We start from the raw sequence: 24,467 nt of genomic DNA on the forward strand, positions 1-24,467 counted from the left end.
TGTAAGGCATGTGCGTTTGCGTGAAGAAGGGAGCAGTGTAAATGGATTTACCTTATGCAAGGAGGGCTGCCATCTCGAAGAGGGGAGTGCAGCTCCCCAGGAGCTGTGTGAGTACGTGTTTTCTTTGAAATCCACAGTTCCTGTGGTGAGTTTTGTTCCCTGCAAGGAGCCCTGGCTCTGTTCGGTCCCTGGATTAAGATGCAGGTGGTCTTTAGGTCAGAGAAGCTCTATTCCTCAACTGACAACTACAGGGTTTTATTCTTCAAGAAGCGATAAATCCACAAAAATAAAATTTAAAAAACGTCCCCGCCTCCAGCTTCCTCCTGAATCGTCCTTCTGGGGTCATCAGCCCCAGAGCCAAAGCAACGCCCCCGGCCCCGAAGGCAGCTCCCTGCTCCAGCAGGGCTGGCACAGCTGCGAGCTGCAGAGGCGAGCACACACAAAAAAAATAAAGGAGGAGGAGGAGGGTGGCGAAGAAGGGTTCGTAGCAGCTTTTAATTTATCTTTTCATTAAAAAAATATCTGAAGACCTGTTGTCACCTTGGAGTCCATGTGATATAAGTTAATGGAGCAAGGAGCACGTTTCGGCGCAGCTAATGCTGCTTCCTCTCTGCCTGCTCTTCCAGGTGGCCGACCTGCTCCGCCAGCTCCGACACCTTGGCTTGGCAGTCGAGCAGGTTGTCCTTCAGTCCCGTTATTTCCTGAGAGTGGGCAGCCAGGGTCCCGTTCATACGGTCCATGTAGTCCCACAGGCTGCCCGTGTGTTTCTCCAGTCCGTCCCTGATTCCGTCCAGGCTTCCCGTGACGGCGCCCAGCCTGCCGCAGACCCTCTCCACCCGCGCCACCCGCTCGTCAAAGTGTGCCACCTCCTGCTGCAGGTCCTGGGCCACGCTCCTGCAGGAGCTCAGGTCATTGACAATCCGGGCTTTGAGTCGCTCCAGGTCTCCCTTGAGGTTCAGGACTCGCCGGTTGCTGAAGAAGAGCTGCGAGCCTTGGTCGTTGACTTTCTCCTGGATGGAGTGAACCTCGTCCTCGATCTTGCGCTCGTGCTCGTCCAGCGAGGAGTTGATGTGCGTCATGGTGTCCGAGTACTGCGAGACGGAGTCCTTGAGCCCCGTCAGGGACTTGCTCACGGTGTTCAGGTTGATCTTCAGCAAGGTGATCTCTCCTTGCAGAGCCCCCGCCGCCTCCTCCTCGATTCGCCGCTGGATCTCCAGGATGGTGGCGTTCAGCTTGCGCAGGAGGTCGTAGTTGCTGTCCATCCGGAGGAGCAGGTCCTGGTTCCTGTTCTGGCAGTCCTCAATCTCCGTCCGGAAGGTCTCCACGTCTCTGGAGGCAGAGGTGCAGCCCGAGGAACAGGTGCTCTCCAGCGTGACGAGGCGGCTCTGCAGCACCTCCAGCTTCTCGTCCGTGCGCTTCTTCATGCCAGCAAGCTCCCCCTCCAGCACGGGCACCACCGCTCCGTCCATGCCCACGGGAGCACTGACATTGTTCAGCTCCCCCACGATGGTCATGAACCTGTCCTCCAGGGTCTGCATTTTGTCCTCAAAGGCAGTCCTCATGCCATCCACCTCTGCCACCACTGTGCCTCTCATGCTGTCCTCTATGCTGGAGCAACAGCTCCCTGTTTCCCTCTCTGTGGCATTGAGTCTGGCTTCCAGGTCCTCAAAGCGCCCTTCAAAGAGGTTCCCCAGGGTGACGGTGGAGATTTCTCCATCCATCCGTGAGTGCAGGTTCTTCTGGGACTCCGAGATGCTGTGGAGGCCCTTCTCCAGGATGTTCATGCGATCGGTGAGGTAGTCGAGGTTGCTGCAGCAGCTCTCCACCACCGTCAGCCCTTGGATCTGGGTCTCCAGCTGGGAGATCTCCTTCTTGATCTCCAGCTCCTTCCCATCCAGCGTCTGCTGCAGCCGCAGGTTGGCGGCTTTCTCCTCCTCGCACTGCTGCCGCACCTCTTGGATCCGGAAATCACACGTGGTCTGGATCTTGCCCAGCTTCTTCTCAAAGCCATCGAGCAGCTCTCCGCGCAGGGTGCTCAGCCGCGTGTCCACGTACTCCTCCAGCAGGTCGATGGAGGTGAGGGGTGAGGGCCGGGCCGACTCCAGCAGGTGCTTGATCTGCCCGTCGTGGTCCAGGACCATGCCGCGAACCTCGTGGAGTAAATCCGCCTTGGATTTCAGCACGTCGCTCACCTCCGTCACCTTGGTCAGGATCTCCCCCACCGGAGGGAACGCGGCGACGTCGGCTTTGTCTGCCGCGTCCACCAGGCCATCGGGGATGATGCCGAAGCCCACCGTGGAGTCGGGCGTGCCCGGGCTGTTCATCAGCGAGCCGATCATCTTGGTGGTGTCCTCCTGGATGGCCAGGCGCAGGCGGTCCCCCAGGCCGCTCACCAGGGTGTGCAGGCTGTCGTAGGACTGGGACAGGCGCCTCACCTCCTCCTCCAGCCGCTCCAGGCGGTCCCCGAAGAGCCCAGGCAGCTTCCTGCCTGCCCAGGGGAACAAAGAGAGGGCACGGTCAGTGCCAGAGCTCCCTTAGCCTCCCCCCAGCTGCTTCTCCATTCAAGTCCTTTTCCTAACAAACGTTAGCTCCCACCTCCCTCTCGTTGCCATTTCAGCCAGATCCCTCCCCACCTTTTCTCCTTTCCCCTAGCATCTTTTCTCGATTAAATGGGGAAAACCTGCTCTCTTTCAGTGCATGGGGTCAAGCCCCGTGATCTCAAGTTCAACAGCAGGCAATGAGAACAGCCTAGGGAGCTTCATCTTGAGACACGCTCTATCAACCCCCAAATTAACAGAGACATGCTTTAAAGCAATGGGGTGAGGCGATTTCCAAGCTACACGTTTTGAAAGGCAGCAGGTAAGAAAAGCAGGTGAGCCTCAGAGCAATCAAAGGTCGGGTTTCTGGGCAGAAAACAGGTCACCCGCTGGCGTGCCAAACTCCTGCCCCATGCTGGAACAGAAAGAAGCAGGAGGTTTGTGCACAAGGCCACAGGGTGACAACCTGGGGACGTGAAGCAGGCATGAGGTCTCACCGTATTGATTCTTCTTGGGTCCTGCAAACAGGTCAGGGTGGCTTTTCGGATGGGGAGGAACTCTAGGGATTGGAAACATCTTCTGCCCGGGTGGCATTTTAGGGCTGGGATGCTGGGGCAGGAGGCCGGGCTGGTCGGTGGGGCTGTCGTGGCATCCTTCTCCCAGGAAGCCCGGGCAGCACCTCCAGGCCAGCTCGGTCACGGTCTTGTAGCCAATCTTGTATTTGGGTCTGAAGAAAGTGCGGTACCTTTCCAGGAGAGGAAGAGAGAAGATAGTTTAGAGAGACAACCTTGGCTTCAGGCACTACCAAAGAGCAGGGCCGGGGTCCTGCTGGGTGGGGGAAAGCCCAGCTGAGACCCGAGCTCTGCACCCACAGAGCACAGCCCACCTCCTCCCACAGCATCCCTCCACCTGGGGCTGCAGCTTGGCAGCGGGCACCCCAGCACGCTTGCCCACCCTCCCCAGGTGGTGCCCAGAGCCCTCGTACTGGGCTGGGACAGGACCCAGGCAGCATCTGTGCCCACCACCAGCTGAGTCCTGTGGGGCTGAACACAGCGCAGCCCTTGCCACCTCCAAGATCCCAGGGCTTTGAAACTGCCTTTCAGAAAGCTCCAGCCTCAGGTTCTTCAGCCCCTCGTAAATTGGGGTTCGTTGTTTTGAAACAATGCACACAGTTTGTTCTTGGTCTTGGAGGGCAGGAGGAGAAAGCAAGCCCAAACCCTGCAGTCTCTGCATTGCTTTCACATTTCTCTACATCAATAGTTTGTCCTGTGCCTTTGAGAGTTTCAAACAGCATTTGGAAAAAAAAAAAAAAAAAAAAAAAAAAGAAAAAAGAAAAAAAGAAAAAAGCAAGCTCTTCCTTGTGCTATTCCTCTTCACAGAAGCTGCCAAGTTCCTGTGCTCCTTCCTTGTGTACAGAAGCCTGCCTGCAGGTACCAGGGCAGGGAGAGGCAGGATGTGTCCGTGCCCAGCCACCACCAGCAGCATGAAGCAAGGCTGAGCACAGCCCCCAGGACACCTTCCCTGCTGCCTGCCAGGCTCCCACGAGAGCCCCTTCCAGCCCTGTTTTCCTCAGCACTGCTGCTCCAGTGGGTACGGGGAGGATGCAGGAGCACGGCACTTCTGCACAGAGAGCATCCCCAGCCGGGGGCGATGCACAAAGCCCCGCACAGTGGGGTGTTTCCCTTCAGCATTTATAAGGTGGCAGAGAGGTTTGCAAATATTTTCCCGGGGCAGGAAGCCCTCAGCCTTCCTCAGGCTCTCCCCTCGCTGCCACCTTCCTGCCAAGTTGCAGCTCTGTGACAAAACGCTCCCCTGCGCTCCCCCCCTGCTTCCCACGGAAACATTCCCCATTTATTTCTGGCGAGGGGCCGAGCTCCCTCCCTCTCCTAAACAATCCCACCTTGCCTCCTGCCGGTGCCGCAGCATTAACCCCCCTCCCCTTCAGCCCCTTTTGCTTCCAGGCGCCCCCCGTACTCACAGCACTTTCCCCGGGCACTTGGGTCCCCAGCTGCACTTGTGGTACTCGGCCTTGACGTAGCTCTCGGCGCCGTCCTGCAGCGCGCAGGTGACGTTGCGCTGCACCACGTAGGCACAGTAACTCCTGGGGGGGGAAAAAAGCACGGTAAGACAGCGTCAGCCCCTGCCCCGGGGCCAGCATCACCAGCAGCCCCCCACCAGGCTGGGGAGGGGGCAGCAGGAGGGTCCCGGGGCAGGAGATGCCAGCGGAGTGGAGGCTGGGAGCCTCTTCGGTCCCTTGGATGGGTGGTGCGGGGAGCAGAGCCGGGTGCTGAGGATGAGGCAGCCGGGAGGAAGGCTGCAGGGACAGATGGAGGCCAAGGCTGTTCTGCTGGAGGTCGGAGCAGGTGGCCCGTGGGGATAGGGACAGCGGGGACGTGCAGCGAGGCAGGGATCGAGGGCAAGGGGAGGTGGCAGATGGCAGAGCGGGAGGAGAAGAGGGCAGAGGCAGCGCAGCTTGGGGACAGAGGGTCAGCAGGATGGAGCAGATGGGTCAGAGCGAGCTGCCGGAGCAGGGAGGTGTTTGGTGAGGCGGGAGGACCCCGCTCATCCCCGTGAGCTGCAGCGGTGGCTGCTGTGCCTGGCCGCAGGCTGGAAGCAGCCTGGCTCCTCCAGCTTCGCCGTGGCACAAGGAACAGCATGGGGCTGCCCAGGGAAACAAGCTGCAGGGCCTCAGCCCTGCTCCTGTGGCACCCAGGCAGGAGAAAGAGCTGCTCCCTCTGTCCCCCAGCCCCACAGAGCCCCTGCTCCCCCCACAAGGAGCACCGGCACCCCTTCCCCGGCCCCTCTCCGAGGGCTTCTTCGCACCCCAGTTCCCGGCAGCATTTCCAGCCTGCCCAGGTGCAAGTGGCTGTGCCCCAGCAAGAGGCTGCCAAGCTCCAGGCATGTGCAGGGACCGGTGCTGCTCCAGAAGTGAGTCATTTGTCCGAACACACGGCTACCCGAGAGCTAGGGCCAGCCACTTTGCTTAGCTGGAGGGAAGGGAGATCATGTGTGCATGTGGAAATTTAGGCTCACTGTCTATCCATAAATCTAGGATCTGGTTAAAAACGCTGCAAGCCTCCTCTTTAAGGAAGCTGGTGGCCAACGGAGGCAGATCTACTAGCCACTGCCAGTGACTACCTGGGGCAGGGTGCTGCTGGCTCCCTCTCCTCCACAGGAACCCTTTTCCTCCTCACCCACCTGTGGCTAGCACTTTTATTGCTCCAGCCCGATGCTTGAAGAGTGAGCAGCTGGAAAATGTTACGGGTTTTGGAAAGCTCTCCCTGGCACTGCCAGCATTGTTTGTTTCAAATGTTACTTTATTCATTTCAGCTTGTTCGGAGCGCTGCGTCCCCCCTTTTGCAGAGAAGCCCGATCAAAACCCTGCTCTGGCAAACAAGCCGAGGGGGGGGGAGCCCCCCAAAGTAACACTTTTTCCATTCAGTTGCAAAATGGGTGTATTGTACGCGCAAAGCCCGCATTCCTCCGCCGCCTGAGCTTTCCAGGTTATACTCGGAGCTTATTTAAACCCCAGTAACTCCGCAGAGAGCTCCGCACCGAGCCAGCCCGCACCTCCCCGGGCGGTGCCACCCTGCCCTCCCCGCATCGCCCCCGGTACCCACGAGGAACAGGTACCCACGGGCAGCCCCACAGACCCCCACCCACCTTCACACCCCTTCCCCAACCCCATCCACGGAGCACAGCAGCACCCACACCCCCCACCCCGCTCTCTCTCGGCTCCGGGACCCCCACAACCAGCGGGGGCGCAGCCGGGGCTCGCCCCTCCAGTCCCGACCCCACTCCCCGCTGCGGGGATGCCCGGAGGGTCCGCGCATGGGGTCGCTTACTTGTGCTTGCCCACGGGCTTCCCGGGGCTGAGCTGCGGGCTGGAGCCGGCCGTGTAGAGGCTGTACCTGCCGCCGTAGGGCAGGGGGGCGGCGGGGGGGTAGAAGACCCCCTTGGCATCAGCGAGGGCCAGCAGAGTCCCCAGGGAGATGCAGGCGAGCAGAGCCCCGCGGCGCAGCGCCCGCCGCATGGTCCCGGGGCGGGATGGGACCGGGAAAGGGAAGGGGAGGGAGGGGGAAAAAAAAAAAAAAAAAAGGGAAAGGGGGGAAAAAAGGACCGGGGATGGGAAATGGGATGGGAATTGGGATGGGGCCGGTACCCCGCCCGCTGCGCCCTGCCCTGCCCGGCGGCACACGCCGCTCCGCCGCCCGCCCGACCCCTTTTGTAGGGCGGTGGTGGGGGCGGGCCGCGCTCCTCCCCACTGCCCTCCCCCAGCCCCCGACCCCCGGCCCCGCGGGCGGGGAGACAAAGCCGAGCCCCCCGCCCCATCCCGCCGCAGCACCCCCCCCTCTCCATCCCACCGCACTCCTCGCCCCGCCGGGGGCCGCCCCGACCTTGCGCAGCCCCCGCTGGCCGCCCCATGAAGGGGGCTGGATGGGGCAGAGCCCCCCCGGCGGCAGCAGGTGCCCCCGGGTGCCCCCACCCGCAGGAGCCCCGGGGCAGGAGGTGCTGGGTCCCTGCGCTGCCCCAGCACCCCCTTTAAAAGCGCACCCCCAGCACCTCCACGCGCCCTCCGTGTGAGCCCCCCGGGGCCTCGGCTGCTGCAGGGGGGGGTGCAGGGGAAGGAGGAGACCCCCACCCGTGGGGTCACAGCCCGGGTGCTGTCCAGGTCAGCCCGTAGCCCCGCAGAGGTGAGGCCACCACCATGTGGATTTGGTCCTAAAAGTGGAACCTGGGCTGAGCATCCCGTGGCACCGGGACACTCGCACCCCCTCCCCAGGAGCAGGTTCTCCACGGGGTCCTGCTGGGTCTGGCCGAGGCCATCCCAGGCAGGGAAACTCTCCAGAGGCACGCAGAGCTCCTCCGAAACTCTTGGAGGGAAGCAAGCGGCTGGGAAAGGGTGGCTGGGTGGGATCCCAAACACCAGAGTGAAACCTGCTGCTGGGGGAAGGAGTCGTCAAGGCTTGGGCTGACGCTGAGAGAGATGATAAGATACCGAGACAAACGGCCCTTTTTTTTTTTTGTTAAAACGAGCCTTTGGCTGGGTCTGAGGCGGATACGGAAACATTAGCAGGAGAAGAAAACCCATAGGAGAGCCGTGCCGCGGGAGGCAGGCTGGAAAGATCGGGCAGGAAAGCCGGAGGAGGTCTGCACAACGAACCAAGGCTTGCCCACCTCCACTCAACCTGCTGCAGGGTGCAAAGGGAAAACAGGCTGCACCCCGCGGTGGCTGCGCTGTGGCTCCCGCACGGTGCGTTTGGCAGCACGCGGAGCAGTCCTCGTGCAGCTGGCCACTGGCTGTCCCCATCCCCTGCGACAGCGCAGGAGGGGCAGGCCAGAAGCAGCTCCGTAACAACAAACCCAACCTGCCGAGCCCGCGCGGTTGGATGCTAAAGCCAAGAAGTAACCCTGCGCACAGCTTTTGTTGTTTTTTTTTTGTTTTTTTTTTTTCCCTGCGTTCAGGGAGCACGATCCAGTTTTCATAACAGCGTGCTGCACGTGCGTGTCCGAGGGCGCAGGAAAAAACATCTGCTGCTGCGTGGTTTCAGCAGAAACCCGCGGTCCTGCCTTTCAAACCTGCGGCGGGATGAGCGGGCACAACGGGGCTGCTCAGGGTGCTTCATCGCCCTCCCCAGCCCGGCTCTGAAGGGGAAGGAGGTGGGAGCCACCGCTCTCGCAGGGCTGCGGGTGCACGTGCCTTTCTGTCCGCCTGTCCCTGCTGTCTGACCCCATTTCTGAAACCCTGGGTCACTTGCTGCCAGATTTCCTAGCGAGGCGAGATCCTCAGAGAGAATGAATTCCGCTATCCTGTTCCATTGTCTAATTGTTTCATGATAAAAAAAAAAAAAAAAAAAAGCATCTGGGTAGACAAGAGAGAGCCAAACCTGGGTCCCCACTGCGGAAATGGATTCGTCATCAACTGTGTTATAAAACATCAAAGAACCCACACGGGAGAGAGCCATTACGAGTGCCCCAAACCATGGGAAAAACTCTCATGTGCCTTGTTAGCCGGGAGCTAATCCCACCGTGAGACACGGGGCGGCAGGGAACGGGGTCTCACTGAGCTGCACTCCTCACGGAGCTGCTCGCTGCTCACTGCTCCCTCCTCGGTGCTGCCGCACACCCCTGGGGCCGGCATCCCAGCTCCAGGGAGCGACCACCCCGGGGTGAGCCTCAGCCCCAGGGTGTCCTCCCGACGTGGCCATGTCCCAGGGTTAGCAGAGAAGAGGCCAAATTTCATCCCCCAAAAAGCTACCAAGTGGGGCAGGAGGGCTTTGTCACCCTGAGCTGCCACCGGCGGGCTCTGCAGGCGCGTTCCTTGGTAAGCTTCGTGCCAGGGAGCACCAGCCCCGGGTGCCTGCCAGAAGAAAGCCCGGCTTTCCCTCCTGGGAGAGGAAAGGGATGGTGCCAGAGCTGCTGCTGGAGAGCAGTTCTGGCCGCTGGGTAAATCTGAGACCCCCCCCAGGGGGCTGTGTCCGTCGGTGTCCCCCATGTGAGCAGCCCTGCAGCAGCTCGGGGTGTGATGGAGACCTTTTCCCCTGCTCTGCCTGCCAGAAGTTGCTTGTTTCTGTCCCCCCGTTTGCAGAAGGAGCTGGATCTCACCTCTCGCTGTGGGATGCCCAGACTTTCGGGCTACTGGTACCCCAGGGAGCAGTGATGGGCTTGGTTTGCTCTTGCTGTGGGCACAGCAAGCTGCTGCTCGCCCCACAAAGTGAGGACACAGGCAAACAGATCCAGAGTGCAGGAGGGGAGCCCAAAAGCGCCGTGCCAGCCTGTGCCTGGGGCACGGCTTCTGCCCGCTGGGGGACTGGTGCCCAGAGCTTGGCCACAGGCATCTGGCCCTGTATCCTGTCCCTGTACCCAGCTGAGCTGCTAGGGGTGAACATTTTCCCAATTAAGGATCCAGCAGAGATCTGGCTAAAAAGCAGGGACATTGTAGATGGCCCGAGAGGTGCCCCAAAATAGGAACTGTGCCCCGAAATAGGACCTCGGTTGGAGATGAAAGCGGGAGCAGATGTCCTGCAGGCAGCTCTTCCTTCCCCTGCTCTGTCCCCCAGGGGTGGGCTGGGCGGCGAGGCCAATTTCACAAGTGGATGACACCAAACACTGCCCCGTTCTGCTTCACATGCTTTTTAATTAACACCTGCGTGGCCTCCCCAGCTGAATAATTGCCTCCCTTCATGGGTCAACAAGCCAGCAGCCTCTGACCTCCCGTTCCCACCTGGGTACGATGTTTGGGGTCCGCACCGCCCAACCCCCTGCAGGCCCACACCGAGGTGGGAGAGGTGCAAGGATGCTCCGGGGGCTCGGCAGCGCCGCTCGCTCCTGGCCAGGACCAGCCTTTTCCATCCCCACCCCGAGCCAGCAGGGCTGGGCAGGGGGCACAGGGCGCGACAGTGGGAACTGAGCTGTCCCCGTGCTGCCAAGGGGTGGGAGCAGGTCCCAGAAAGGGAAATTTAAGATGGATATTAATAAAAAAAAAAATAAAAATAAAAATATTCTGGTAGTAACATTAATATAGCCCTGGAGGAGACTGCATTGAGCCATCTGGAGGTTTTAAAGGAAAGGTTAGATTAAAAAAAAATCTGTCAGGACCAATTTGGGGTAGGGAAATGGATTGGATGTCTTCCCGAGACCTCTCCCAGGCTGAGTTTTTCCGAGTACAAATTCATTTCCCAAAGTGGCAGCCCAAGTTAGAGGCAGAGTTCCTCCCGAATGATCCCCCCTGGACCAGGAGCGTTCCTTGACCTGGCACTGACGGGGGCCTCTTCCCGTGGCAGCAGCTCTGTGTCTGTGAGGGGGAAGCTTCAGGAAGCCCCAGCCCTCCCGTGCCTCCAGCAGCATCTCCCCGAGGCCATCTCTGGTGTCCCCACGTCTCTGGGAGGCACCGCAGATGGGGATGCCGCGGTACCCAGACGGGCAGGGGAGATGTCCCAGGCAACACCACCGCCTGCCTCGCTGGGAGGATGCTCAGGTTTTGTCCTCAACCACCCCCAGCCCCGCTCCCCAGGGGCTGTGGGTGTCCTGCCAGGCTCGGGGCAGGGAGGCAGCAGCACCAGGGGCAGAGCCCCCCGCAAAAACCCCTCCTGGGTTGGGGGCACCGGGGTCTGGCCGGGCTGGGGGGGAGCCGGGGCCCTTTCTTTGTGTGAAGGCACTGTGAGGTGAGGCGCTCAGGCAGCCTTATCTCTGCTTCCCAAAGCCACGGGCTGATCGTTTGTCAAGAGGAGCGCGTGCGGTGGAAGGGATGGAGCTGCTCCAAATCCCCGCTCGAGTCTCTTCCCCGGGCTCGGGGCCATCCACGGAGGTGCCAGAGCGGCGGTGCTGGCAGGCAGCGCGCTGGGGCTGCGCTTTGGGGAGGGCCGGGGGGGGACAGCCACAGGTTGGGCAGGGAGCAGGATACCTCCAGGTGGCTTTATTTACGTACCCACGGGCATCCTGCCGCCAGGAAGGCTCTCAGGGCAGATTTGGCAAGGGCAAGGGGCAGGCAGGAGGTCTGATGAGTGGAAAGGGGGGGAGGGAGGGGGGCGATGGGCTTTAAAAGGCTTTTCCCAGCTGTGCCAGCACCACGGGGACAGGTGAGCATCAAGAGGTGACAGCCGTGGGCACGGAGCTGGAGCATCCCCAGGGTCGGTCCCAGCTGGTTCAGCAGCACGCAGTGAGGAGGATGAAGACCGAGCAGGGATGAAGGAGGTGACGCTCCCCCAGTAAACCCCAGCACGTTGCCGGTGGGGCACTGGGGACCCCACCTCGCCCTGGGCTGGTCTGTAAGCCTGAGGAGGAGCAGCCCTGACCTCAGCTGGTGCCACCAGCTTGGGCTCAGCTGGGCAGCAGCCAGGAGAGCTCTAAAAGGCTGCAAGGGGGCATCTGGGGCTGGGGCTGGCTGGGGGGGGTGAGGAGCAGGTATTGTCTGGGGGCAACGTGTTGCTGCACCCGGGGCATGCAGAGGCATCTTTTTGTGAGAAAAAAGCTCTTCAGCTGCTGCCTGCCTGAGAGGATATCACCGAGGTAAGGTGACAGAGTCCCTCCTGCGTGTGCTGGGGAGAGCTCTGGCAGCTGACCTGGGGCTTGTCCAGCCTGGCTGGGACCTTGGGGGTCCCTGGTGCCCCCTGCTCCCAGCAGGGGCTGAGCTGCCTCAGGACCCCCCTGTCCCGCTGTGCCAGCAGAAGGGCTGGCTGGCTGCTCCTCTCCCAAGGGTACCCCACAAATCCCGGGGGGACTGCAGGGCTTTGGGGCTCCCCCCGAGCGGCTCTGCCATGTCCCAGCCCAGGGCTGCCTTCAGCAGGAGGGGATGGCTTTGTGTGCTACCAGAATAATTCGGTATTTCCACCTCTGTGGCTTGGTGCTTGCCGTTCAGGCGGCCCTTTGCATCTCTGCTGGGCCTCGTTTTTCCTAGGGACAGTCCCTGCTGCAAGGAGCCCTGCGCTGGAAGGTGGAGGAGCAGCAGCCCGAGGTTTTGGTTTAAAGAAATGCCACCAGCTGGGATGTCTGATCGCCGCTTCAGGGCTTGGCCACGTCCTCCCCTGACAGCTGGTGTGCTGTGCGGAGCTGTGCCTCTGCCTGTCGGGCAGAGCCGTGCTCCAAATTGGCCGTGTGCTCAGCTGGGCCAACCTCTGCCTCTCCTGCGGGCCGGTGGCAGCAGCCCAGGGGTTTAGCCATAAAACCTCCGCTCGGTGACCTCATTGCTGCGCACGGTGGAAGAAAAACACTGCAAGAGCGGGAAGAAAAAGCTTTTCCTTTGGGACCTGGGGAATACTGACGGACACCAGCATGAATTGACCTTTTTTTTTGCTGTGTTTGAAAAGCCAGCACCAAGGCACGGCTGAGCTAATCGTAACTCAGAGCCTGGTTTCTGACCCTCCTGCAAAGCCGAGGGATCGCCCGCATCCCACCCAACGCTCGGGGGGCAGCCTGCTCCTGCGGGCACGAGTCGTGTTTGACGGGGTGGCCGTGGTGACAGCCGGACCTCAGGTCCTCTGTCTCCATCACCTCCAGGGTTTTGGGGGCAGGAGCCACGTGGAGCTTTCCTGGCTGCTCCAGCAGCCTCCTCGTCTCAGGGCAGGCGTGTGGCTGGGATGGAGAGCCGCCCAAAGAGCCCATGTGGGACAGGATACCGGTGCACCAGCTGCCCTCCAGGGCAGATTCTCCGTTTTGTGCCTGTTTTGGCCAAGCTGTGGCCATTTTTCCTGGAGATGGTTCCCCATGCTGTGGGGCTGCTGCTTCTTGCCCATAGCCAGGAGCTGCCTGCTCTGAGCCATGGCAGCACGGCCCCAGGCACTGGGCAACATCTTGGAGAGACCAAAGGTGGGAAGAGCCGGGCTGAACCCCTGCTGTTACCCACCCTGCTTGCGGCAGGGGGGCAAGGGATGTGTTTTCAGGTCCTAAAAGGAGCCCTTTGGGCCTCCCTGCTGCAACCAGTTCTCCGGGGTGACCCCGCAGGCACGCGTGCCATGTGTGTGATGGGGACAGCCGTAAATAACCTGTGGTTTTTTAGGCACACGCAAAGGAGCAGGGAGGAAAAATAGAACTGATACCAGCCTGGGCTGCTTCCAGAGCTGCTTGGAGCTGGGACCTCGTGGATATTTGGCTTCGCAGGCTTCCCTTCGCTAGCAGCTGTTCCTGCGGGCCCTGCATCTGCATTTGGCCTTCTGCAGTGCTCTGCTGATCTCTTTTCTCACTGTGCAGCAGCACGCGCCTGCCAAGGTCCCACTGACCCATCACCAAAAAAAAAAAAAGAGGAGGAGAACTCGATATCTTCTGCAAGTGAAATAGCTTGGGTTCGGGCTTGGAGAGCTTCCCGAGCTCTCAAGGAATTTCCTGATCTTAGGAATCTGCCAAAACTTGGGATCTGCCTCAATTGGGCTGCAGATATTTCCAGAGCACACGCTGCCGTGCTGTGTTTTGGGTTTCCACCCGTGTCTTTGCGGGGGCACGCTCTATCTGAGCGGGTCAAGAAGGCCAGGAAGGAAAGCCTCTCTGTCTGTGTTAATGCGCGGGGATTTATTTAACATCCTCCCTGCCTTTATTTTGGGATCGAGGAGAGGTTTGGTTCTGAAATCCCATACAGCTTCCCTGTGCCAAACCCCAGCCTGTCGCTGCAGCCCTCATGTGAACATGGAAACGTGCAGTTGTAATACTGTAAGTCAGTGGTTCACCAGCTGAACTGAAATTAAAGGCATGACCCCAGATTGACTAAAATCCTGTGTTTTTTTGTTATCAGAAATCATGCCTGGGGCATTTGCACCAGAAGGAAGCCTCTTTGCTTGTAGCTGGAGCTCGACACTTGTGTGTTTATTGCACATATTTCAAGAGCAAACAATCTTCTGGGTGGGAAAAGCACAGCCCTTCCCCTTAGAACAAACTCAAAAGAAATTCCTCAACTCTTTTTTTTTTTTTTTTTTCTCCCCCAAAAATTAATGCTGCCTGGATTTCGACCAGGTCGTTTTCGACCAGCTTTAATCTGTGAAATCAACACCGTGTCAGGAAATGCTTACATTGACTCCAAAAGACAGCTTGGCCAAAACTTTTCTCCTATTTTTGGGGGTAGTTGGAAAAGGGAAAAACATCCCGGAGGGGCCGTGTCCTGACCTCCCCGCTGCCCTGCTTGATTTCAGTCCCGGGAGCTTGCTGGTCCCACTGGGTCACGACGATGCTGGGATCTGGGGCAGTTTTCCCACTGCTTCCAGCAGGTTTTGGACCAGGGTGCTGGGAGCTGTTCCCCTCTGGGCCCGCAGTGCTGTCTTGGGGAAAATCCCAGTCCCCGAGGCAGGGGGTCAGGATTGAACCTTTTGAACAGGCACCGACCAACCCAGAGCTTCCTTGGTGTGAGCTCTCCAGCCCCAACAGTGGGGTCGGAGCCCGCGGTGTCCCCGTGTCCCTCCGTCTGTCACTGTCCCCTCCCCAACACCTCGCTGGAGCACAGCAAGCGTTGCCCGTGAGCGGGGAGGAAAAGAAAACCCCGCGTGCACACATGTGGTGGGCAGGGGGAAACCGCTGCTGCAAAGTAAGCGGTGAGCTTAAAGAAGTGTTTGTCTGGGGTTTGTTTGGTTATCCTCTAGGTAATTTCACAGCTGAGGAGGCCGGGCCGCTCAGGCAGTGGCCCAAACAATATCCCCACTGTCTGAGCTCCGCGCGGCTCGGCGCTGCTGGGGGAGCAGAGGGAGACGGGGAGGAGAGGTTCCTTCTGCCAGCCGCAGGCAGCAAACCCCACGGAGGATGCCCTATAATTAAGACGTCGCTCCGACCGATCAAGTCACTCGGCTGTCAGGTTGAATAAACCTCTGGGTGCGAGGGGGGAGGAAGGGGCTTTGCTGGAAAGAAGCCCAGCCGCAGTGTCTCCGGCGGTGTCGCTGGCACGGAGCGGGGTGCCTTCGGCTGCTGGCTGGGGAGGAGGTGGGTGGGATGCTTCCCGGGGCTCAGGTCTCTCTGTCCCATGGGCAGCAAGTTTTTGGGATTTGTCTGTGCTGCCTGCACTGACCTCTGCCCCTGCGAGCCCCTGGGATGAGGGGAGCTGGGTCCTGGCCCCCTCGCTTGGTGGAGACGTGTGCCAAGGCGGATTTGTCCCATTGCCCTGACGTCCCCCTGAAAAACTCCCCCGCCTCTTCGGAAAGCCTCATGCAGCCCAAGCTGGAAACACGGGGGCTCGAGTCTCACAGCACTACGTGCAAATAGCTCGCATCAGCTCATAGCATTGTTCCCAAGAGCCGCAGTGCTCGCAGCTCGCAGCCAGCTTGCAGGAGGATCCCGATATTTCATGCAGACATGGCGAGAAACCAGCCCTGTTTCCCATTCACAAGGGGTGGCTCCAAAACAACACGGAGATCTGTCACAGCATATATGCGGCATCTGTGCAAATTGGCCTGACTGCCTAAATAATTCCGTATATATTTATAAACTGCGAGATGTAAGGTTTTTTCCTGTTTACTTTTCGGTTGAATTCCTTGCTCATGGAAATGCGAGCCACACCGCGGCGGCTAGACACAACCATTGTATGGGGAGGACACTGTACAAACTGTCCTAGAAAATTCTGCCAAAGTGCCAGGCCATATCAGCCCTGATCTGCAGCCCCCTCGCCCCTTCTCACACATGTCCCCACCTCCGCTTCCCCCCCTCCCTCTGCTCCAGCCCGCCGCGTTGAACCGAACCCAGCTGGATGCTCCCGTGCCAAGGGCGCGTGCAACGTGCCCAGATTTTCATGGGGACGGAGATCCCCGTGGGCAGCTGGCCCCCAGGTTGGGTTTGGAGCCACGGCAAGGGTGGTGGAAAGGAGGGAGGGGAAGTTTTCCAGCCGGGCAGGAGCTGGTCCAAACCCCCACAGACAAATCCTCTGCCTCCCATCCCAGCACAGGGGTGCTGGCAGCGTCCTGAGCAGGCACCGAGGGGGGTGCAGGTGTCAGCGTCTGCCCTGCGTGGCTGGGGTGCAGGTGAAGCGCCACAACCACTGCCGTGGAGATTTGGGATGCCTTTAGGGGCACGTTTAGGGGCTCTGCTCCTTCCTGTGTGTGTTTGGACACAAGGGATGGTGTCCAAGTCACACGGCAGCTGCAGTGCTCCTGCAAGATGCAGCTCCGCCGCGCGTGTGCAGGTTCGGGACTGAGGTGCCAGCAGTGTTTGGGTACTGTAAGGTGAGGGATGCACGCACGGGGGCTGGTCAAGGAGAGGAGCTTGTGGGGGCGTCAGCCAGAAAGGTGACAGCGCCCTGCTCCTGCCACAAGCGGCGCCGTGAAGGGCCCTGCAGGGACGGTGCCGGCTGGAGCTGGGGCTCTCACAGCTGCTGGGGAAGGAAGGGAAAGGAAATGAGAAGGGAGAGGGGATTTTAAACACGGAAAGTGAAATGTGAAACCTGCTTTCTGGGTGCTCAGGGGCCGCATGGGGGGCTCTCGGCTGCCCAGGCGGGCTCTGGGGGGCAAGAAGGGCTCCCAGTGGGGACAGCAGCCAGGGACCCATGGTGGAGCTGAGCCAAGCTGCCCATGCTGGTCCCACCACACTGTGGGGCTGTTTTGGGGCCGGGCAAACATCGAGGAATGGGACAGGGTTGGTGCTGCAGCCAGGGCTGCTCCGTGCCCCGCAGAACCTTTACGTTGCACCCAGCTCCCATTCGCTTGCACCCTTGGAGTGACTCAGCCCCAAATATCGGCTGTGGGCAGCCCTCCAAAGCAGGAATGGACAGGACAGCCCCAGACACCGCTGATGTGGACGGAGAGGGTCAGGACGTTGTGGGGACATTGTGGTTGGCAGCGCTGTCCCCAGACCTGCTGGTCCCTGGCTGTGTTTGCGCAGTGCCCAAGGCAAGGGGAATGCAGCTTGGGGCAGCGGCTGAGCTGGCAGGAGGATGAATTGGCTACGGGGTGGGGCTGGGAATCAGAAGAACCAACATTAAAGTCAGAGTCCACGGAAATCCCGGCCTCTGGACACAGTTGTTTCACACGGTGCCAAAAAGCATCGAAAGGAGGCAGAAGGGAAAGTGGAATCGGATGTTTTTGTAATCCCTTTCTGCAGGAGGCACAGCAGCCCATCGGGCCAGAACGGGCAGCGGCTCATCCACTCCTGGGAGGGCTGGGAGAGCCCCGGCCACCCCACAGAGCCCCTGGCCAGGGGGTGCCCCAGCTCCTGCCCCTGTCCCGGGCAGGGAGGAGCCGCTCCAGGGGTCCTGGGGTGGCCGAAGGGGCAGGGGAGCTGCCGGGGCCGTCTCACAGCTGCTGCTGGGTTTATCGGCGTTTGGTGCTGGGGATGTCCTCTGCAGAGACAAACCTCAAAATTACACTTTTGGCTGTCCTTGGGCGGATGCAACTGGCAAGGCTGTCCCTGCACCCTCCCTTGGCCACAACATGCTCCCAGTCCCGCTCAGGGCTCGGCCCCTGCTTGTGGCAGTGCTGCTGGGTGAGAAATCCTTAGCTGCATCACTCAGAGCTTTTTGCCTTTGCTTTACCCAGGTGCTGTCCAGGCAGACCAGAAAAATTGGCCAGAGCCTCGGGTGGGGGCTCCCTCCCTGCGGCAGTGTCCGGGCTGGCACCGTCCCCAGAAGCTTTCACCACGGGGATGTTCGTGGGCAGGATGGAGGAGGTGAGGAGGTCTTGGTGCTCTCCAGCTTTCAGAGGCCCTGGTACCCCACAGCCCTGCCAGAAGCCCAGGATGCTCCCCCCATTTCTGCACCAGGGCTCAAACCACCGGGGAGAAACCGACGGCAGAGTTGGCCCCGCTTCCCCCCCAGCTCTGCTGTGAAACTGGATCTGTTTCCTGGGATTACGTGCAGCACCTTAAAGAAAATATTTACAGAATTTATATTCACATCCCGTCCACCCTCCTCTCCGGGGGCTCTCCCGTGCCGCCCTCCTGCTCGCTCTCCATCCCCCCACGCCCCCACCCGCTGCCTGTGCCCCCACAATGCCCGCCTTTGTCAGGGGAACAATGTTTGCTCTCCCTCGAGGATGGGGGGATTGGAAATGAAAAGGAGCTGCCCCCTGCCTCGCCCCAGCCCCGTGCTGCACTCTGCGGCAGGAGAAGGAGGAATTCCTGCAGGAATGCCGGGGCGAGGGGATAAATATTCATGTGCTGGGGTGTGTGTGGCTGCAGTTAGGGGGATGCTTGCGAGGACGGCGTGCTGGAGCGTTACGGGCGCATGGCTCTGCCTGCCCTTCCTGGTGCTGGCCACGTTTCCCCACCAGAAGCTGGGTTCCTGCCGCTCGCTGGGAGCCCTCCAGCCATGGGGGACCCAGGGGGAGGCCAGGAGGAAACCTCAGCCTTGAAACGTTCAGCAGCCAGTCAATGTCCAGCAGTCAGTCAATGGGGAAAAAAAGCCAAGCTCGTCCTGGCTGTCAAGCAGACGTGCCCCAAAAGCCTCCCAGCACCAGCAGACCTCCACCCCAGGGCTCGGTGGCAGCCCGTGCCTGGCTGCTGCTCATTCCCATTGCAGCGCTGGCCCCCCGCCAGCTGCTCTAAGCTTTTCCCCATGTGCAAGCAGGGGGGCTGGTGAGGGTGACAGGCGTTTGGGGTCCTCTGGTGCCTGAGGGAAGGGCTGGCAGGGCAGGAACTGCCACAAGGTTTGCACCGAACCAGAGATGGGCTTTGGGAACGGTCCTGGTGCTCTGGTCTGCAGGCTACGAGCCACCTCCAGTGGTGGGCACAAAGTTTGTGCAAGTCTCTTTCTGTTTCCCGAAAAACCCCAGTGTCTAAAATTAAGAAATGCTTGGGCATCTTACTGTGGGAAGGGAAATCATCTTGTTCCTCTCCTGTTTGCACAGCGAGGGCTGCCCCATGTCCTCTGCCTGCTCCCGGCACGGGGGGCTCCTGCTGGTGGGGGTTGGCTCCCCCCAGCCCTGGTGCATCCCCCGGACCAGTGACCTGAATGATGTGGGGAACCCCACGGCACACTTTGCCCTGAGCCCAACATGTGGAAAGACACTGCTGGCTCCTGGAAGCAGCACAGCTCTCTTCCCAATTTGTTCCAAAAAGAGAGAGAGAGAAAGAGAACGAGAAAATTTGCTGTTTCGATTCAGTGCCAAAGCAGGAAATCCTCATTCCCAGGACACCCTTTGCCTGTTGAGCTGGGACACCCTGCCCAGGTACCACATCCTGCAAGGAAGAGGTTTAGGAAGAGGCATCCATTGGGATTTTCATTAAAACCTTCTGTCTTCCCCGTCCAAGAGGAGATTTGGGCAGAGGAGCCCGTAACATGGTCCATCCGCATCGCAGGATGCTCCCTGGGTACCCGTGGGGCACGCAGCTATCCGTCTTGTCCTTGTTTTCCCACCTAGACAGCCGGGTCCACCCCTTCCCTCCCACTCACTAATGTTTTCCTCGCCTCGTTTCCAGATGCTGGAGGACAAATGGGCTGTGCAGCGGCCCTACAGCCTGCTGGCCGGGCTCTCTCACCCATCCTGGGGCTGCCGGGAGCTGGGGCCGTGCCGCAGCTGGGGTCCATCAGCCCTGCAGCCACCCCGCCGGCTCTGTGCACAGGGGGTGGCAGGTCCCTCTTGTCCCTGTCACCACGGAGGGCTGTGGGTGGTCTGGGTGACCCACTTCTGCCCCCGGCCTTTGCTCCTCAAATCAATGAAAACAAACGAGCGGCAGCCGCGCCGCCTTCGCGCTCTGCAGCACGCCGGCTCCCGGCTGCTTTCCCCTGGTGCTGTTATCGGGAGCAGGCAGCGGGAGCATCGCTGTGCCATCCTGCTTGGCTCCAGGCAGCACGCCCAAACCGCTGCTCAGCGCCGAGCCCCAGCAGTGGTAGGGATGGCACAATCCCCACAGGGCTCGGAGGAGAGTGCACGGCCTCAGCAGAGAGGCTGGAAGGCTTTGCCCCCCTCTCTAAGGTCGTCATTTCCAGGACATGCCAAGGTCCCTGCACTGCTTCAGCAGCACCCCACAAACCATACCTGCCACCAAGGCCACCAGGGTCACCAGACAGAGCAGCAGGGATCGGGGTTTTGCATCTGTGAGCTCCACACAGCGTGCCCCGTGCCTCCCCAGCCCTTCCTCTCCCTTTCTTTGGCTGCAGTACAGCGCTGGTAGCTCAGCAGTGCACCCTCCTGACACCCCTGGGTGCCCACCCAAAGGCCACGTGGATCCCACCCAGCCCCAGCCCCCAGCCAGTTTGGGGCTCCTCTCACCATGTCGGCTGGAGGAGGCTCTGACAAGAGAGCGGGAGTGAGTTACAGGGTGGAAAGAGGCCCTGCCTTTCTCTGGAAAAGCAAGGAGGATTAAAATCTCTGGTCCCTATATTGCTTTTTCTATTTCCCCTTTTTATTTTATTTATTTATTATTTTTTCTGGTGGTATTATTCGATGGTTAGAGAAAGCAATCTGGAAACATAACTGCATAAATTGCTGTGATTTCCGGCTGTCCCTGCAGAGCCCGGCGCTCTCCTCACCAGATGGGCTGGCGGAGAGAGCCTCCAGCTCCAGCCTGGCTCCCCGGGGGCCGCCGCTGCCCTCTCTTCCTTTGCCATGTCGGATCCTGCTCCCACCGCGGGGCTCGCAGTGGGAAGCCGTCCCGCTGCCGAGGCCAGGTAAGGGAGGCAGCTGGGCTCGGCCGCCCCCGCGCAGGGAGACACGGAGCCCTTGTTTGCTTTGGAAAATGAAAACCATGCACAGCCCGCGGCCGGGAGCGCTTGGGAAACGTCGCTGCGTGCAGGTTGGGGTAGGCGCCGGGGCCGCTCCAAGGAAATGGCTTGAGGGGTCTAATGCAGCACAGGTTTGCAGCAGGAGAGCAAAATGTCCCTGTTTGCAAGACATAAACCCCCCGAGCTCTGCTCTCTGTCCCCAGGGAATTGCACGGGAGCCTGTGCCCATCTGTCCCATCCCCCCCCCCAGGGACAGCACTGCTCCCTGTGCCTCCAGGACACCGCAGGGACCAGGAGGGTGCCCAGGGGGCTGCGGGAGCATCACCAGCCTCGGAGGTAACCCGGGGTGCCCAGAGAAGCATGGGGCGTCCCCAAGGTTGTGCCAATGGTGGCAGGAGACCAGGACCTGGAGCTGAGATGCCCGGGATGGGAGAGCAAGGGCAGGGGTGGGTGGAAAGTAAAACCTCTGCTGCCCGGCGCTGCAGCCACGCTGGGGGAATTGGCACAGGCTCTTACCCAGGAGGGCTCCAGCGTAGCTCTGCTCGCACAACCACGCACATCACCCTGCACTTCAGTCCTGCACAGCCCAGCAGTGCAGCCAGCTACAGCCGGGCGCGGGAGGCTGGAAGGAGCGTGACTCCCAAGCTCACATCCCTGATGGATACGGTCACAGCCCCAGCTTGGTCTCTGGCCGATGGCAGCCCAGTTCATCAAACAAAACACAGCTTCCCAGAGGAAACGGGACAGGAAGGAGCCTATAGAGGTGATCTCATGATGCGGTGCCCAGCAGGAAAGAGGAGGTAGGCAGATCCCCGAGTCTTTGGGCTGCATGGGACGGGCAGCTCCTGCCACACAGCTCTGTTCCCCGTGAGCTCGTGGCTCCTCCACGTCGTCCCCACACCAAAACAGGCTGTCCCTGGGGCAGAGGCTGCTCCCCACTCCTGCCCGAGCCTGTCGGCAATGCCGGCTCCTGTGCCATGGCCAGCAGACCATGCAAAAATTCCTCAAATGCAGGAGCACCGCTGTGTTCAGCCTCATAAGCGAGGAAAAATATGTATATGTTCCATATGCACAAGAAAGAGGCCTTGAAAGCCGGGAGGATACAATGATCAATAAATTATAGCTTGGATAATATTTTTCACCATCACCAAATAAATCAGGCCTTATTTTTCCCCTATGTCCACAGATTTAATGGCAGCAACAGTGCCCTCGGTGCTCGTAAAACTCCATCCTCTTGCCGAAGGGCCTCCCAAACAATTTGTCATTTGGCCTTTGCTTGTTTGCTTTAAAATTAGCTGGTCCAGACATTTAATAGCCCAGGAGCTAGGAAATCCATCAACCTACCCCAGCTTCCAGCTATCTGTGCGTGTGCTCCTAGGGCCACTCTCGCTGGCTGCATTGCAGCAGGGCGGGTGGAAGAGGGGTGGGGAGCCAGCAAGCCGTGGAGTCAGAGACTGTGGGCAATATATTTTGTCTGGGCTTTCATATCACCTTTCTTATTTCTATTTCTCTTGTTCTTCCCATCTTTCCTTTTCCCCCTGTGGTCACTTCAGCTCTCCAGCTGCCATCAGCAGTGCTATGCTTCCAGCCGCAGCAAGCACGTCAGGAGCTGACCCCTGCTCATAGGTGTAAACACTGCCTTGTTAAAAGGGGATAATTACCGGGGTCTGGTTAACCCCGGTGTAAAATCAAAGTGAATGGAGCCCTGCTGAGACTTCCAGCCATGCAGACCATGAAGCCTGCACTCCGTGGTAAACAGCCAAAGCTCCACTGCTTGTCAGCTCGGTGCATTTGGTGGAAAGTTAACTTCTTCCTGAAACAGAAATGCTGTCGTTTGGGGGCATTTCTATCCCCCAGACACAGGACCAGCAAAGGGCTGCGCTCCTGTCCCATCAGAGAGCCTCCCCAGGATTTTTTCTGGCTGCCCGTGGGCTGTTGTGTTGGGAACACGTGGGGTTGTACCTGCAGGGTAGGCGGTGTGTCACTGCGCAGGCTGTAAGGAGCATTCTCAGCCCCACAGCCCCCGTAACAGGGTCCCCGGGGGCCTGGGAGAGGCCAACCCTGGGCTGTGCACAGGAGGGGGCAGCTCGGCTGCCACCATCCCTGCTCCATGGAGGAGCTCGTGGATCGCCAACACAGAATAGCTCCTGTGTGTCTGGAGGGCTTGCAGGGTAGCCATTTCCAGCATCTTCCGCCTGAGCCACACGGCCGTATTGCCCTGTTTCCCCTGGACCACGAGCTGGTTTTAGCAGCGAGGATGTTTAGGGAGCTCTCCTGGAGCCACAGGGAGATGTGCACCAGAGGTGGGAGCAGAGGGCAGCCCTTACTCCGCATCCTTCCCCCCGCACTGCCAGGCCTGCTTTGGCACCCAGGGGTGCTCAGCAGGACCCGGGTGGGATGTGCTGAGCACAGCACTGAGCAGACAGTCCTGCCCTGCACAACCGGAGCACCTGAGGGAGGTTTCGAGGCCAGCCCGCAGGAGCAGACCCCCCTCAGGCTCCTCCAGCCATGCGGAGCACCAAGCCAGCTCCCTCGGGTCCCCTCTCGCTCTCTGACCAGCGGGGCAGGCCACAGACAGCCCCAGTAACTCAGCCTGAAAGGCCAGGAATCGTATTTCTGCCTCTGCTTGCTTGCCGAGCTCATATGTGGCCTCAGTGAGATAAAATGTCTGCCTGGGAGTCGGGGCTGTGACCTAGGCCATGGGCTCGGCCGGCGCTGCTGAGAGGGGCTTGGCAGTGCGAGCTGCAGGCATTGCCATCGCTCCCAGGGTTACTGCCCAGCGTGTTTATTCCTCGAGCGAGGGGGACTTCATAACTCAGAGACTCCTGACAATGTATATATATTGAAATCTTATAAGAGTAATGACCATATCCAATGATATTTTGCTCTCATCCTGCCAATATAAACAGCTCTCCGGACTTACCGAATCGCAGTGGGTCAGCCTGAATAATTAGGCTCGCATGTTCCATTTATTACCTTGAAAATCCTTCCTCATTGTACTTTTTATATATATATTTAAATGCAATATGTTTAAATGAAAACCAGATCCGGCTCGGAAGGAATTTGAAATATGAGGCCGAGAGCACAAGAAGCGGCAAAAAGGTCCTCTGCTAATAGGAAAGGCCGGGCCGCCGGGGGGACGAAGGGAGGGAAGGGCAGGCTGAGGTGCCAGCTGCCCCCGGGGCCGGCCTCGGGCTTGTCTCTGCAGCCACTGGTGGTGCTGAGCGCCTGGGGTGTGGGGTGAGCACAGCCCGGTGTCAGGGGTCTGCTTTGGTGCCCCTTGGAGAACAGGAGACCACCAGAGGGACAGGAAAGCATGAACCCAAGGTGTCGCCAAACCTTGCTTTGGTCAGAGCCCAGACAGTCTCCTGTGGCATCAGCAGAGAAGTGAAATGTGCTGCCAGCACCCCAAAAACTGTCCTCGGAGGAGCTACACTAGTGACAGTGGCAACAGCATTTCGTGGATAATGTCCAGATGGAGCAGTAACCACGGGGAACTGGATCTGTACATAACCCCTGCCCAAGCCCCCTCTCCCCAAGGTGCCATACAAACAAGCGGGGTGAGCAGCACCGTGGTGCTGAGCCACAGCACAGCGGGCATTATGGCAGGGGAGGCAAAACGACATGGTCCTTCAGTGCAAAAGCCCTTTGTGCTTTGTTACCACTGGTCTTCTTTTCTCAGCAATATCCCTCAGCAAAATTAAACAGAATTGTGATTAGCACGGATCCAACAGAGCCCAGTAAGTGGCACACCAGGAGGCAGAGCACAGCGGGTGTCAGGAATCCCCCCTGGACACTGCACCCCTCAGCCCTGGCTCCCTGAGTGTCTGAGGGCTCGTGGCTGTGGGACTCCAGTGTTTGGGTTTCTTCTC

General features: G+C 59.8%; 1 protein-coding gene across 1 annotated transcript; it reads right to left on the minus strand.

The window, feature by feature from the left end:
* Positions 1-442: 442 nt before the first annotated feature.
* On the minus strand, positions 443-6,570 carry EMILIN3 (elastin microfibril interfacer 3). Its single transcript, XM_032198510.1, has 4 exons — positions 6,383-6,570; positions 4,516-4,638; positions 3,035-3,282; positions 443-2,488 (listed from the first exon to the last, which is right to left on the minus strand). Exons 1-4 carry the CDS (start codon positions 6,568-6,570, stop codon positions 594-596), a joined length of 2,454 nt encoding a protein of 817 aa, XP_032054401.1. The 3' UTR covers positions 443-593.
* Between the last annotated feature and the right edge of the window lie 17,897 nt (positions 6,571-24,467).

The sequence above is a fragment of the Aythya fuligula genome, chromosome 16 (assembly GCF_009819795.1).
Source record: "Aythya fuligula isolate bAytFul2 chromosome 16, bAytFul2.pri, whole genome shotgun sequence".
In the NCBI taxonomy this organism is placed as follows: domain Eukaryota; kingdom Metazoa; phylum Chordata; class Aves; order Anseriformes; family Anatidae; genus Aythya; species Aythya fuligula.

What these genes read in the sequence shown, in the direction of transcription:
- EMILIN3 (XM_032198510.1), bottom strand. Translation starts at nt 6,570, where the DNA reads ATGCGGCGGGCGCTGCGCCGCGGGGCTCTGCTCGCCTGCATCTCCCTG. An exon ending in AAGCCCGTGGGCAAGCACAA is followed by an intron (nt 4,639 to 6,382) that starts GTAAGCGACCCC and finishes TTCCCCCCCCAG; the next exon opens with GAGTTACTGTGCCTACGTGG. An exon ending in ACCCAAGAAGAATCAATACG is followed by an intron (nt 2,489 to 3,034) that starts GTGAGACCTCAT and finishes TCCCCTGGGCAG; the next exon opens with GCAGGAAGCTGCCTGGGCTC.